The sequence below is a fragment of the Kluyveromyces lactis genome (genome assembly GCF_000002515.2).
Source record: "Kluyveromyces lactis strain NRRL Y-1140 chromosome C complete sequence".
Taxonomy (NCBI): domain Eukaryota; kingdom Fungi; phylum Ascomycota; class Saccharomycetes; order Saccharomycetales; family Saccharomycetaceae; genus Kluyveromyces; species Kluyveromyces lactis.
Window position 1 is genome coordinate 836,838 of NC_006039.1, and position 13,839 is coordinate 850,676.

The window sequence follows — 13,839 nt, forward strand, 5'->3', positions numbered from 1 at the left end:
TGGAAATGGTCGTGAAGCACTAATTGTCAGTGCATATAGCAATGAACTCTTCTTCATTGATCTCTCCGTCATCGTCAAGATCAAACTCATCAATCATGGCACGTAGTTCTTCGTCTGTAAGGTTTTCACCTAGTTCGTGAGCTACACGTTTCAAATTCTTCAATGAGATCTTGCCCGTGTTATCATCGTCGAATAGCCTGAAGGCACGTTTAATTTCATCCAATGGGTCTCTTTGCAATATTTTTTCTCCTACTACCAGGTAAAAATCCTCGTATTGTATTAACCGGCGTCCGTCTGCATCATACCTATCGATAAGTTCTAATATGTCTCCTTTACTGAGTTCAAAACCCAATGCCCTTAGAGCGACTTTGAATTCATGATAGTCGAGATATCCATCATTGTTCATATCAAAGAGTGAGAACGCCTCGTATATTTCTTGTTTCTGTTCTTCTAATAATTCCTTTTGTAAAGTGGATTTATCCACGGATTTCGCTACTCGTCCACTGGGCCTTCTGTTATTCATGTTTCTATGATCCGAATTGGGTTAGATTTCTTGCCGTTGTGAGTCTTGGCTGTAAGTCAATCGAACCTCTTAATTTACCTCTTTTGCTGCACGCGTAAACTTCGTGAAACTTCTTTAAAATATGTTTAAAGATTTCATGTTTATGATTATTTTGACAATATTGAGTTTAAGGAACATAAACACATATCCTGAAAGAAATGAAGGCAATAACTGATGAATACCTTACAGTACTGCCAGATCAACTACTCTTTAGTTCTAAAATGAAACAATGGATCTGGAATTAGGAGATAGGGTAGTGCTACGCAGCCTGGCAGGAACTGTACGGTTTATAGGCGAGACGCAGTTTGCAGCGGGGATTTGGATCGGTGTTGAGTTAGATGAACCCTTAGGGAAGAACGATGGTAGCGTCAAGGGAGTCAGGTACTTTGAACTCAGTGAGGGTAGAAAAGGTCGGATGTATGGTATATTCAGTAGAAGAGAGGGTATCTATAAAAATTCTGCACCGAACTCGCAACAATTTCAGGATCCTGATACTACGAATTCTAACTCATCAGATCCCGAACGATTGAAAAAGATCATTGGAAGATTGGAAGTTAAACTCAAGTCAGTTAATGACAAATGTATTTCGTTTGAAAAGGAGCTGGGATTGAGATCAAAAGAGCTTGAAAAAGTGCAATTTCTCGAGGAACAATTGGAGAAATTAACTTTAGGACGAGATGAGGCAGAGCAACGCAATGATTCACTGATATTTGAATTAGAAAGCTTGACCATTGCTCATGAAAGTGCTTTGAAGGAGCTTAATGATTATAAAGAAGAAATTTTAATAAGAAGAAAAGCAGACGTTGATGTCAACACTGATCAGATAGAATCAGTAGAATCAGATGCCCTTATCAAGCAAAACAGATTATTAACGGTTGCACTACAAAAGCTGCAATCAGACCTAACAGAAATACAGAAACAATGCAACGGTTTGAAAAATAGTAATGAAGAACTGCAAACCCAGGCAGAGACATATTTGCGAACAATATCAGCCTTAGAGAGTAAACTATTTGAAACAACAAAAACATTAGATGAATTGAAACAGCACTTCAGTGCGAATAGTAATTCTAATAACATCATTGAATCTCTTACTACAGAAAACCATCAATTAAGTACGGAGCTTGATTGTCTTAAGTCAGAGTTACTCAAGTTGAAACAAACTCAATTGGCAGATGAAGAACTAGAAGCACTTTATAAAGAGGTCGAATCGGAGCTAAATTCTCAAATAGCGAAACTTCAGGAAACTCTCTCTACTGACGAGAGCATAATTAACGCATTGAAGGAAAACAACAAAACCTTAAAGAATGAATTACAATCACTGCAAAATAAATCGGGGCAATATTCTCAAGAAATGTCACCAGAAGTTGAAGAATTACAAGCAGAACTTACTTCGTTACAATTAAGGAATAATGAGCTTCAATTCCAGAACGAGGTATCTTCTGCAAAGCTTAGCCATCTGAAAGTGGATAACAAAGTGGAGCTACTTTCTCAAATTAAAATCATATACCTGAGAGACCAACTTCTTAGCCAAGACGCTGTGAGTATATGCACATCTCAACTAATTTTATTCATATATTATGCGATGATTAAATATGATGCTGGTGTGACATATTTGAAAGAAAAGATCAATTTGGACTTATTATTGGAATCAGTAAAAAATAGTCATCCAATCAAGGTTCAATTATCTCTATTAGAAAATGCAGACATCACTTTATCGGATCCTAGGGTTCTATTTACGGCTATTCAAATGTTTCTTGAAGCGTCGGTGGAAAGACTTTTGTCCGATACTGAACACTTGTCAAAGGAATCTGATCAGCAGCGAATAAGAAGCCTGTATAACACTTTCCATACGATTAACACCTTCGTCACCACGAAATTGGAAGAGCTTTATGAATTTAATGGAACCTTAAAGTCTGATGTGAATTTATTCTCGATTTATGTTCACTTTGCAACGTCAGTCCTATCCCTACAGGAAAAACCAAATGAGTTGTCAGTGTGTTTAGAGGAAATTAAACAAATTCCTGTCGACATGTTGGAAAACAAGGAAAGAAACACTTCAGTTGAAAAGAATGTGATACAATCCCAAGCTCAGGTTGAAGTTCTCCAACAGACGATATCTGAAAAAGATCAAATCATCCAGGACTTAATCCTCAAAATTGAAGTTCTTGAGTCGAAATATGCCAGGAATAAGGAAATGGAAGGTTCCTTATCCAGCTTGAAAAATGAGCTATTAGAAGTGAAATCAAGAAACTCTAGCCTTCAGGATGAATTGGTGAACATGGAGGCGGAGTACCAGCAGTATCGCAACAATAGAGAACAAGAAATAAAGAACGCCAATAATTTATTTCATACAAAGGCATTAAACAATATCCAATCGCTTAGAGAAAACAATGATAAATTATCATTGATCGCTGAAATCTCAGATTTACAGAGGATTATTCTTCGAAAAGAACAAGAATCTCGCCTCAAATTGTCCATACCATTGTTTGATACTCATCGAAAACAGTTTTCCAGTAGAAACATGTTCAATGATTTCAACAATATGGCAAATATCTTATCGACGTGCATTGAGTTAGCAGACCCTATCATCTCTAATGAGTTTACCTCCATTAGGAAGCACAGGCTCGCAAAATTGAAAGAAACTCATGAATTATGTGTGACATATACATACGAAATGCTCAAAGGTGAGTATTAATTATTAATCATTAATCATTATATATGAGGGTCTCTACAAATGCGGGAATTCCATTTAACAACCCTATCAATATCACCTGCTGGATATAGAATTTCTAAAATATAGAGTAAAATATATTCCACTATAGCGCAAAGAACATACAATAATCTGGCCCAATTTCCATCTTGTCTATAATACTTTTTTAGCATAACGACCCAATTCTTGTTTAAGGAGCGTACATCTAAAGATATCCTGTCATAAACCTGGACGGTTCTTTCAGCCACATTCATCCAGTCATACATTTGTGCGATAGTTTCATGAAATTGTGTTGTATTAACTTTGCTATGTCCTATGCGATGTATCGCTTTGTTCATCGCCTTTATCAAACTAGATACCGAGGTTTCCTGGGCATATACGGTCATATATTCAGGAAGGACCTCCGGTATACCACCGACAGATGTTGTTACTATTAGTAACCCGCACGACGCAGCTTCAACCAAAACTGTTCCAAATGCTTCAGTTAAACTTGCATGCAGGTATATATCCCCTTGGCACATGACATCTCTAACATGTTCGTGTCGCACAGATCCTAAAAGTTGAACGCGTTCCTGAAGCCTATTATTTTCTATCATTTGTTGGAATGCAATGAACTTTGGCCCATCTCCAGCAACAATGAAATCGACGTTATCGTTATTCGTACAAACCTTTGGAATTAAGTGTGTCAAAAGGTCAGCTCCCTTATTGGTATACAACCTGCAAATCACCACTACTGTTATTCTGTTAGATTTTTTCTTTATTGTTGAATCTCTAGGCTTGAAACTGCTGGAAACAACCGCATTCGGTATGACTGACACATTATCTGGATCAAGATTTGCTCGGAGTATTATATTCTCTTTACAAGTATGAGAGACAGCAATGACAGCATCGATGTTGCATAAAGTGAATTTTAGTAGCTTATTGACAAGAATTGAACCGAGACTATCAAATCCATATAAAGAATGGTCTGTAAACACAGTCTGTATCCCCATTGTATTCGCGTGTAGTATTCCTTCGTGCGCAAAACTGGAAACACTTCCATGCGAATGTAATACATCAATCTGTTCTCTAATCAAAATATTTCTGAATATAGGAAAGCTTCCAAATACTGTTGGAAAAGTGGTCTGTCTATAGAGTACCAAGTATGGAACATAGTAAACTTTCAAACCGTTTGATAGATATCGTATTCCTGTTCGATCTCCGTAGGCATGAGTTATAACACAAACATTGTGCCCCATTTTGATTAGCTTTTGAGATAAATGGTATATATGGAACTCAACACCCCCAAGCTGCGGGTAGAAGAAATCGCAAACCATAGCTATGTTGTATTTTTGTTCAGCCATTCTTTAGACATTGATGTGTTTGATATGAATTAAGTGTTTAATATATCGAAACAATTTATCGTTCAGATTAACCCGTTTTGGAGCTACAACTTTTGTTAGACTATACAAAGAATATTTGTATAATTGCACTGAAGTTTTAAATCTCTCAATATGCTTTACTTTAGCGTTACTTAATCTGTACTTTCACTCCTCACTCTTTACCACTTTCTGTTGACTGTTTTTCGATCTTTGGTTGTCTCGATGAGTATTTTGTACAGAAGGTTTAAAATAACCTCGAAATTTGGAAACGTAACCTTTTCCAATACACTTCCGAATATTATCTTGAGGGGTTATCGAGTAAGCAGTGAGATTTCAAGCATATTTAGTTGGTCCACGTTAAGCCAGCGAATAGAGCATTTCGTTAAAGCCTGAAAAATGCCTCGTGCACAAGGGCGGTACCAAGGCGTCAGTCAAGATGAGGATGTCAGTCTTCCAGATGTGTCTTCGGAAAATGTCGTTGACCTGGATGAATCTTTACTACCGCCAAATCCTCCTGAATACGACATCGAATCGCGTCCTGATATACTTCCAATGGAACTTGATATAGAACAGGAAGATACTATTAGTTCAGTGGGTCGTTTTCAAAGGTTAAAGACCAGAATTGAGGATAATTTGATATTTCCAATGAAGAACAATGTTGTCGATCCTCTCGTACAGGTATATCAAATGGCTTCTGCGAAGGTTGATCTATATTTGAGCAAACTGGGAAATCCTTTAATCCTCCGCAGATTTGTGTATATACTTTTCATGTCAGTGATTGTGTACACCGTGGTTATGAGCGGATTGATGCCCAATAGCAAGAGCACCGCCACTATCGGAATGTTCTCGGATAAAAACCAATTAATCTATTACGCGAGACGTTCCATCGACTATGCGAAGTTAGAGGAAGATATGGAATACTTAAGCAGCATGCCTCATTTAGCTGGTACTAAAGGTGATTATGCTATTACGAACTATATCAGAGAATCGTTCAAAAATAATGGATTAAAATTAATGAAGGAGGTTCCGTTCCAAGGATATATGAATTTCCCAAACGAGGTTGAGTTTAGCGTTACTACTTCGGACAATAAAGTGCATGAATTTGCTTTATCAAAGGAAAATTTTAACCCATTAAGCAGTAACGGGAACATTCAGAATGCCGATATAATATATGCAAATTATGGGACTGTCGCTGATATCCAATCATTGAAAGAAAACGGGTTACTTTCCGACAATACTGTTCTCGTTATGAAATATGGAAACTTACCTAGTGAGCAGATACTTGTCGCTGAAAAACATGGTATCAAAGGTATTATTTTTATATCAAAGCCCTTTGGAAATGATGGTGATGTCATACAGAAACTCTCAGTAGCGATTCCTCAGTACGGTACTGGTGATGCTTTGTCTCCTGGTTGGAGCACTCTTTCGCCAAAGAAAATCGGATTGGAAAAGTCACAGTTAGTACCGCACATCCCAACCATACCTATCTCGTATAACCAGGGTCTGAAACTTAAATCAATTCTAAATGATGGTTCTCCCAGTATCAAATTCGAGGACTCCTGGTTTAGTGGCAGAAAAGATGATGTCAAATGCAACCTAAGGCTAGCCAACGCTGAAAAGACACTACAACCTAGCTGGAACGTGTTGGGTAAAATAGAGGGTAAAGAACAAAAGGATAAGGCCATCATAATCGCTGCTAGTCATGATTCAACTTGCAAGGGAACCCTTTATCCAAATTTCGGTACGTCTTCTTTGATGGCTCTATTACAGTTATTCCAACAAACCAAATATAAGTACGATTGGAGGCCACTAAGAAATATCTACTTCATTTCATATGATGGCGCGCAATATAATCACGTAGGTGCCACCGAATTGATGGAAACCGAAATGAATCAATTAAAAAGTGAAGTTTATGCATTTATTGATATTTCTCAATTAAGTGTCGATCCGAAAGCCCGTCGTGCGCTTGATGTCCAGGCAACACCACTATTACAGAGTCTTTTCAAGAATACTAAACAGTTTGATGTAACCGTTAGAAACATTGCACAATACGGTGATTGGACTGCATACTTGGCGAACGGCATCCCCACTGCTGTGTTAAGCTCCCCATTTGTCTTAAACCAAACTCCTCCAATTTCAACTTGTTCTGATGATTTTCAACATTGGTCTGAAGAAATTAAGGGAACTGAAGGTGCATGGGAACAAGTCGCAGATACCCTCATTTACACCTATGAAATGTTGTTAAGACTTATCGACGAACCTTTACTACCCTTTAATGTCCGTGATTACGTTTCAAATCTAGATATTTTATTCCAGGATTTACAGAAACAAGGTGGCAATAACTTTGACTACGCTTCCATTCAGCAAGGTTTGAAAGCATGGAAAAAAATCAGTGACGAATGGAACGCATGGGTACACACGTGGAATAATATCGTCATGATGGAAGACGAAGGCGTGGAACCGTCGTTAGTTTCGGTTCACAGATGGACTTGGAATAAAAAAATAATGAATATTATGAAGAGACAATCTCTTTCAAGTGGTATTCCCGATAGAGAATTCTACAAGAATGTTCTCTTTGGACCAACGCTCTGGACCCAAACTAATGGCTATGATTCATGGTCATTCCCTGGTGTGAGAGATGCATTGACTTCGGGGAATTTAAAAGAAGCTCAAAAACAAATCAACATTGCAGGAAATCTGCTAATATCTTCAGCTCAGTCATTTATTGACGAAACGGCTAATTCATTTTAAACTTTTTTGTTCACAATATCAATCCCAATCAGCATAACGTTTTCCCCGCAGAAATATGTTTTCTGCTTCCTTTATAAAACAATACATATATACTCTTCAAAGAATTCATACTTTTACTATGAATGGGAGTCCCATTTGAGAAGGTCTTCATAAATGACAAGCTACTGTTTACCAAATGGTAATCAAGTATCAATTGATACACTTTAAAGTGCATAGATTTGTCAACCAATTTCCTGCCGGTATTTTTATCGGTCTGAATTTTGTTTTCTCTGATTGAACTGTTTCGTATGGCTTCCATAAGTTGTCAACGTACCCGAATACAACAGTTTCTTGATGAAAAAAAAAAGGTTTGGCCGTAATTTCGCTGCAAAGATCAACTCAGAATAAAGGAATACAAAAATGTTGGATCTTCTATATAAAGGACCCAGAGGGAAATATTATCTATATACCATTAGACTCTCAATTACGATTTGGTTGATTTTGTTGTAACTAAGTCTGAACATAGAGTTTCGATAATCAAGTCTCAATCTTAAAGCAAATGTCTTTTATTAAGAACTTTTTGACAGGTGCTGTGAAGACCACAGCTGACCCAACGGGTTTAACGCAAAGTGGTAGCGGCAACGAAGGTGCTAGCTCTAAGTCAAATGACCCAATTGTGGAAGGAAAGTTTTATCCCAGAACGCTATCCAAATTCAATGGACATGACGATGAAAAGATCTTTATCGCAGTTTTGGGGAAAGTGTACGACTGCAGCCAAGGAAGACAATTTTACGGGCCTAGCGGACCATACTCTAATTTTGCTGGACATGATGCATCCAGAGGACTTGCTACAAACTCATTTGATTTGGATACAGTAAGACACTGGGACCAACCTATAGATACTCTCCAGGACTTAAACGAGCAAGAGCGGGGAGCTCTAGAAGGATGGGCTGCGCATTTCCAAAAGAAGTACCCATGCATAGGAAGTTTGGAAGCTGAACCCGGTGTAAACAATTAGAATATTTGTTCAGGCCTTGGTGAGATTAAGGACTATTTTTGTATTTATTTATGCTTCTGTTTTCTAGTGTACTACAAGTCCAGATAATTTATATGTCTGTATATGATGGATTAGGACATGGTCTCTGCAACTTCCTCAAAGAAGAAGCGCGAAACAGGTTCAGGCTGATTTCTACTCCTGAAACCATTTCTCGTCGTTCGCTGACTAGGATTCAAAGAAGGATAGTCACGTATTCTAAAAGTGTGCTCTTGTCCTATATTAATCAACTTCGGATCTTCTGTGTAACAGCACGGTATGTCGACAGTTTTCACGATTCCTTGTTCAGAATAATTGACCTTTAAATCTGCGTGTTTTGCTACTTCTTGCCTAACTGTGTGCCTCGAATTTTGATAAGGATCTCTCTCTACAGATGCGTTATTCACTATTCGTTTCATTGAGAATTTTCTACCGCTGATCCAAGATCTCAAATGTCCATTGGTTTCTAGAATTCTCACCTTTGGCGAATTCTCCTGACCTTTATTAAACGATACTAGAAGCAATGGTTTCATGTTACTCGATTTATGCGACATACCAGTAGGAAGATTAGCAATACGGTCTATTGGGATTGCAGATCTCTGATTTGTATTCCTTGAGCTCTTCTTCAACTTGTGTAGGTTCCATCGCCTTTTCAATCTTTTCAAAGTGACACAATTATGCACCTTATTAAATAACCTTCTAAATCGATTATATTTTGATTGGCGAGGTTCTGGTATCGATCTCATTTAATGTAGTTATATTGCCTTGGAATAGTGAGTTTTCAGCAAAACTGTAGTGAGCTTATAATCACAATTTGTAATTTGCTTAAGAGTTCATTGGCTAGTATAATGTTCTGAATGTTAGGCCCTTTTTTTATTGACGTACACTTTGTGACAAACAGGATATATGATAAAAAATAGTCACAGAGTCAAGTCACCTTGAATCCAACTGATATAAATAGATGGATATACTTAGTTTAATTTATTTGTGTGAGATGCAACTATATATTATACTGAATGAATTAAGATGTTCTTTTTTAAAGAAGCGCACATGATTAGCTCAATACTTTTAGATGAATGCCTCTCTGGGTAGATTGTTTGCACTGTTTCTAAATCCTTGGATAGCATTATCATAGTTCCAAAGACTTTGCTCGGCAAGCATATAAGTGTACTCAGCGTTAAGCTTTGTTTCAAGGTGTAACTTCTGAAGTAGTTCTAATTGTACAGGTGACAATTTTGCTTGCACTTCCGGTGAGAATTGCAAAGGTGTCGATCCAAGAACTCCCGGGATTTGGCCAGGAATGGATGATGTATTTGGCGGAGTTTGTGAGAGGGGCACGTTCATTTGTGGCTGATGTTGCACAGATTGAGCTTGGAGATGTGGTGGAGAAGGTGGTTTAGACCAAGCGCTATCACAGAATGGCCTTATCGTCAACGAATCAGATGCAATGATGACACTACCATTTGGACTTGGAACTAAGACCATTGTTCTATCGAAGGATTTCTGTGAAAGTTTGATGTTCGGCGTAGACGTAAATCCATGGTTGTATCTCCTTCCTCTAGAGGCAGATGATCCTTGTGATGTTTTGCTCTTGTCAATTTCAGGTTTGGCAGTTTCATCGAAATGGCCATGAAGAGTGATAACAAACCCTTGAACTTGTGGGAAGGTCCAGGCTTGCACAGAGTAAGCATCAGGTTGTTCTTGCAAAAAATGTTTTGTCATAGGGAGAGATCCGAACACTTCATAAATTGCTTCGGGCCCTATACGTAACCGTTCTTGGATGGTCTTGTCGCTAGATATCTTGGAAATGTTTCTTGAAAATGGTAAGTAATGACCGAATGTAGGAGTCGTTTGAGCATTAGGTACAGTAGCAGCTGGAACGGAAGAATCAACACTTAAGGAAAATTGAGACTGTGGAGTGTACAAACCCATCAATTGCATTCTATTCGAATCCCACAAGTTCAAGAAGTTGGTAATAAAATCTGTTGACGATGATGCCAATCCATTATCTTCGAAAAAGAACTGGGTTTGTTGTACCGGTAAGCTATAGATAGACAGTAGTTTCTGCTCGTCACGAACGACAACGTTATCTAGAATCACCAATTTGGGGAATATCCTTAACATTTCTGTACGATATAAACGATCCGATGTAATTGGATTATTCATCATCAGAAGCTCCCTCAACTCTTTGAATTTATTCTTCCAAACTTCAAGAGAATGGAATCGACTAATACTATTATTGGCGATGCATAGGTTTTTCAAATGAGGGAAAGTCTGTGCCAACGTGGTAACACCATTGACGTCTCTCAAATTATTATCAGATAGGTTGATCGATTCAACAACCATGCTAGGCTCCTTTGAAGCCACTTTCATCATAGCCGGGAACATCTTGGACTGCGTATTAACATTTTTCGGAGCCATACCGCGTTGCACCAACTCCGGATCATTGAACAAATTACCAAGATCCAACATCCTCGTTTGCACATTATATCTTCTCAAAAGCACATTACGAAGAACGGTTATCGTATCATTCGTATTAGGGTTTGTGTTCCCACCGGCTGCCTTGTGAATCTTCAATGAATTGCCTGCAAACCGGTACCCACTAAATTTCACCAATTGATCTGCCTCCTGCGGTGTCACATAACCAACTATAGTGTCCCCTTGAACCACAGAGTTTCTCACTGAGATCCTGGTCTTTCTCGAAATGAAATTCAACAAATCCTGTTGAGTAGCGTTAGTCCATCCACGAATGCTAACGCTGACTAAGTTATCCAATTGGTTTTGCTGTGCCAAAGCACCAATCTGATTCACGTTACCAAAACCACTAACTTGCATCACTCTAGTAACGCTATATCACAAGACTTTTCTCAACCAAATCGGTTAACCCGGTGAGCCTCATCTTTCAATCTCTATTCCCATCTCAATTACCAATGAGACTAGCACATTTTTTGATTATTTCTAGGTTTTTAGCATTTTTTTTTTTAATTTTATTCTTCAGTTTAGTAGAAAGAGATGATCGACCAAATCGAAACAGAAAATTCAAGGTCATGTGATATATTACGAGCACGTGACGTATAAATATCTTTTTTTTTTTTGGTCTTTCTCTTCTATTTGTTCTTCTAAGCTCTGCCGTATTGAATACGTATAGTGTTTCAAACAGAAGGAAAAAAACCCAAAGGTTTTTGGAAAATACAGACTGGCATATTAAAATCGAAATAAGTTAACTGTTAACTACTTTTCTAGATCAGAGGAATAATTGTTTGCAGTTTGAAGGCTTTTTTGTTTAATAGTACACTGTGGTTCACTTTTTTTGATTGCTGCCTGCTGTGTGTTTTATTGTAGCGGCTTAATTTATTGGCAGTCTTTTGGTTCTACAACAGACAAGCAGACGAACAGACAACGACGCCATGCCGCAGAATTATGATTACGATGAGGCAAGCACCACATGGCCATTTTTCGTACTCACGGTGTTATTTGTGGCTGTTACACCGGTAACATTGATTGAGCTGTATAGATTGATTGTTGGGGACTCCAGCGATAAGAGTTCTTCATCAGAATGGAGTCAATTGCACGAAAAATATACTTCAGAAGAAGTTCGGAAATATAGACTTGCTAATAAGAAGAAAAGGTCCAAGAAGGGAATTTACTTCATTACCGTTGGTTGGGTGCTCATTTCGATGTTGATTTATCATATTCGTTCCAACGATGCTATCTATCAGATTGCAGCAGCGGCTTTTGATCCATATGAGTTACTTGGTGTGACGCTTTCGTCTACCGATAAAGAGATCAAGTCTGCATACAGGAAATTATCTGTCAAATTCCATCCCGATAAGCTTTCCAAGGACCTAAATGAGATTGAAAGAACGGCTATGGAGGAACAGTTCGTGATGATTAACAAGGCTTATAAGGCTTTAACTGATGAAATTACGAAGGAAAATTATAGAAAGTATGGTCATCCAGATGGTCCTCAATCTACTTCTCACGGTATCGCTTTGCCCAAGTTCTTGGTGGAAGGAGGTACTTCCCCATTTGTTGTTTTTGCATATTTCATTCTACTTGCGTTTGTGTTACCCATGGTAGTTTCTAAATGGTGGAGCACTTCGCAAGAGTACACAAAACACGGTATTCATTCTGAAACAGCATCTCACTTCGTTGACAAAATGTTCAACTTCAAACCATCTTATGTTGTTGTGCCAGACTTAATCATTAAATGGATCTCTGAAGCAAAAGAATTCCAATTGAAATTCCCAGAATTGTCTTCCGTGGACATCGCTAACATTATCCATTCCCATGTTAACCGTGAAAAGACTGAAAACGAATATGCAAGGAACTATGTGCTTACCAAATCATCGTTACTTTTCCATCAATTGATAGAAATCGCATCCACTTTTAGGAACACTGAAGTTGCATTGATGGCGTTAGACACGTATAAGACAGTGGTACAGGCAACTCCGTTATCGCCACACTCTCAAATCTTTCAATTACCAAACGTGGATAAAGAGCATTTCTTGGATTCAACTACAGATGATATTTGTGCCTTGGGTAAATTATTCACATACCCAGATGATAAGATAGGTAAGATGCTAGGAATAAAAGATGAAACAGCACTCAATGAAACTTTGAAAGTAGCGTCTCGTATTCCTAAGTTGAAGCTCGTCAAGGGCTCCTTCAAAGTTCGTGGATCTTCTCTAAATACCGCAGAACCAGGTTCTACTCCTCACATTCAAGTTAAAGTGTTGGTTCGTTCTCCAAGACACAAACTTTTCCCAAACTCATTGATCCCAGCTGAAAAAATAGCTGGCGATGATCCATTGTTATTGGAACAGGATCCCTTCGAAAAATTGTTGGAACAACCATTGTTGCCTGAAACTTTCGCACCTTTGCTTCCAACAAAGAGACGTACTTGCTGGTATGCGTTAGTGGTATCACAAAAGGATGGTAAAATAATTCAAACCCCAAGCTTGGCCCAAAGATTGTCCCTAGAAAATTTGGATGTCAATTTCGATAAAAGAGTTATTAAAGATTTAGACAAGGAATTTAACGCTGAAGACTGGACCATCGGCACTTTCTCAATTCCTTTCGCTCAGCCTGCTCCTAAAGAAGAAGGCACATATTTCTTCAGAGTCGTTATCAAGTCTCCAGATTACTTTGGTTCTGATTTAGACTTCACTGTTCCATTGACTGTGAAAAATACTCCAATTGAAACAGATCCTAAGAAGGAGATATTGGAAGAACTAGACTCTGACGATTCAGGAAATGAAGGCGAAGAAAATACTGGATATTCCTCCGAAGACTTTGATGAATCCGATGGTGATGATCTAGAAGAGGACTCTGATTTCACTGATATAGATACTGATACTGAAGATGAACATGAAGCAACTGAGGAAACCACTGAAAAATCCTCCAAGACAGATTAACTTTTTACTTACAGTTCCTAATAAAT

The 13,839-nt window shown here is 38.2% G+C and overlaps 8 protein-coding genes across 8 annotated transcripts; 4 read left to right on the plus strand and 4 right to left on the minus strand.

The window, feature by feature from the left end:
• Window positions 1-19: 19 nt before the first annotated feature.
• CDC31 (centrin) lies at window positions 20-523 on the minus strand (the record flags this gene model as incomplete). Its single annotated transcript, XM_452629.1, has 1 exon — window positions 20-523. The coding sequence occupies one exon, from the start codon at window positions 521-523 to the stop codon at window positions 20-22; it is 504 nt and encodes a 167-aa protein (XP_452629.1).
• A 268-nt stretch (window positions 524-791) lies between these two features.
• Window positions 792-3,257, plus strand: NIP100 (Nip100p; the record flags this gene model as incomplete). Its single annotated transcript, XM_452630.1, has 1 exon — window positions 792-3,257. One exon carries the CDS (start codon window positions 792-794, stop codon window positions 3,255-3,257), a length of 2,466 nt encoding a protein of 821 aa, XP_452630.1.
• A 17-nt stretch (window positions 3,258-3,274) lies between these two features.
• On the minus strand, window positions 3,275-4,615 carry SPT14 (phosphatidylinositol N-acetylglucosaminyltransferase SPT14; the record flags this gene model as incomplete). Its single annotated transcript, XM_452631.1, has 1 exon — window positions 3,275-4,615. The coding sequence occupies one exon, from the start codon at window positions 4,613-4,615 to the stop codon at window positions 3,275-3,277; it is 1,341 nt and encodes a 446-aa protein (XP_452631.1).
• Window positions 4,616-5,029: 414 nt separating this feature from the next.
• On the plus strand, window positions 5,030-7,384 carry KLLA0_C09735g (uncharacterized protein; the record flags this gene model as incomplete). The annotated part of the gene is made up of 1 exon (XM_452632.1): window positions 5,030-7,384. The coding sequence occupies one exon, from the start codon at window positions 5,030-5,032 to the stop codon at window positions 7,382-7,384; it is 2,355 nt and encodes a 784-aa protein (XP_452632.1).
• Window positions 7,385-7,922: 538 nt separating this feature from the next.
• On the plus strand, window positions 7,923-8,381 carry DAP1 (Dap1p; the record flags this gene model as incomplete). Its single annotated transcript, XM_452633.1, has 1 exon — window positions 7,923-8,381. The coding sequence occupies one exon, from the start codon at window positions 7,923-7,925 to the stop codon at window positions 8,379-8,381; it is 459 nt and encodes a 152-aa protein (XP_452633.1).
• A 110-nt stretch (window positions 8,382-8,491) lies between these two features.
• Window positions 8,492-9,142, minus strand: OSW1 (Osw1p; the record flags this gene model as incomplete). Its single annotated transcript, XM_452634.1, has 1 exon — window positions 8,492-9,142. The coding sequence occupies one exon, from the start codon at window positions 9,140-9,142 to the stop codon at window positions 8,492-8,494; it is 651 nt and encodes a 216-aa protein (XP_452634.1).
• A 322-nt stretch (window positions 9,143-9,464) lies between these two features.
• Window positions 9,465-11,231, minus strand: MEX67 (Mex67p; the record flags this gene model as incomplete). Its single annotated transcript, XM_452635.1, has 1 exon — window positions 9,465-11,231. The coding sequence occupies one exon, from the start codon at window positions 11,229-11,231 to the stop codon at window positions 9,465-9,467; it is 1,767 nt and encodes a 588-aa protein (XP_452635.1).
• Window positions 11,232-11,803: 572 nt separating this feature from the next.
• On the plus strand, window positions 11,804-13,813 carry SEC63 (protein-transporting protein SEC63; the record flags this gene model as incomplete). Its single annotated transcript, XM_452636.1, has 1 exon — window positions 11,804-13,813. One exon carries the CDS (start codon window positions 11,804-11,806, stop codon window positions 13,811-13,813), a length of 2,010 nt encoding a protein of 669 aa, XP_452636.1.
• Window positions 13,814-13,839: the final 26 nt, after the last annotated feature.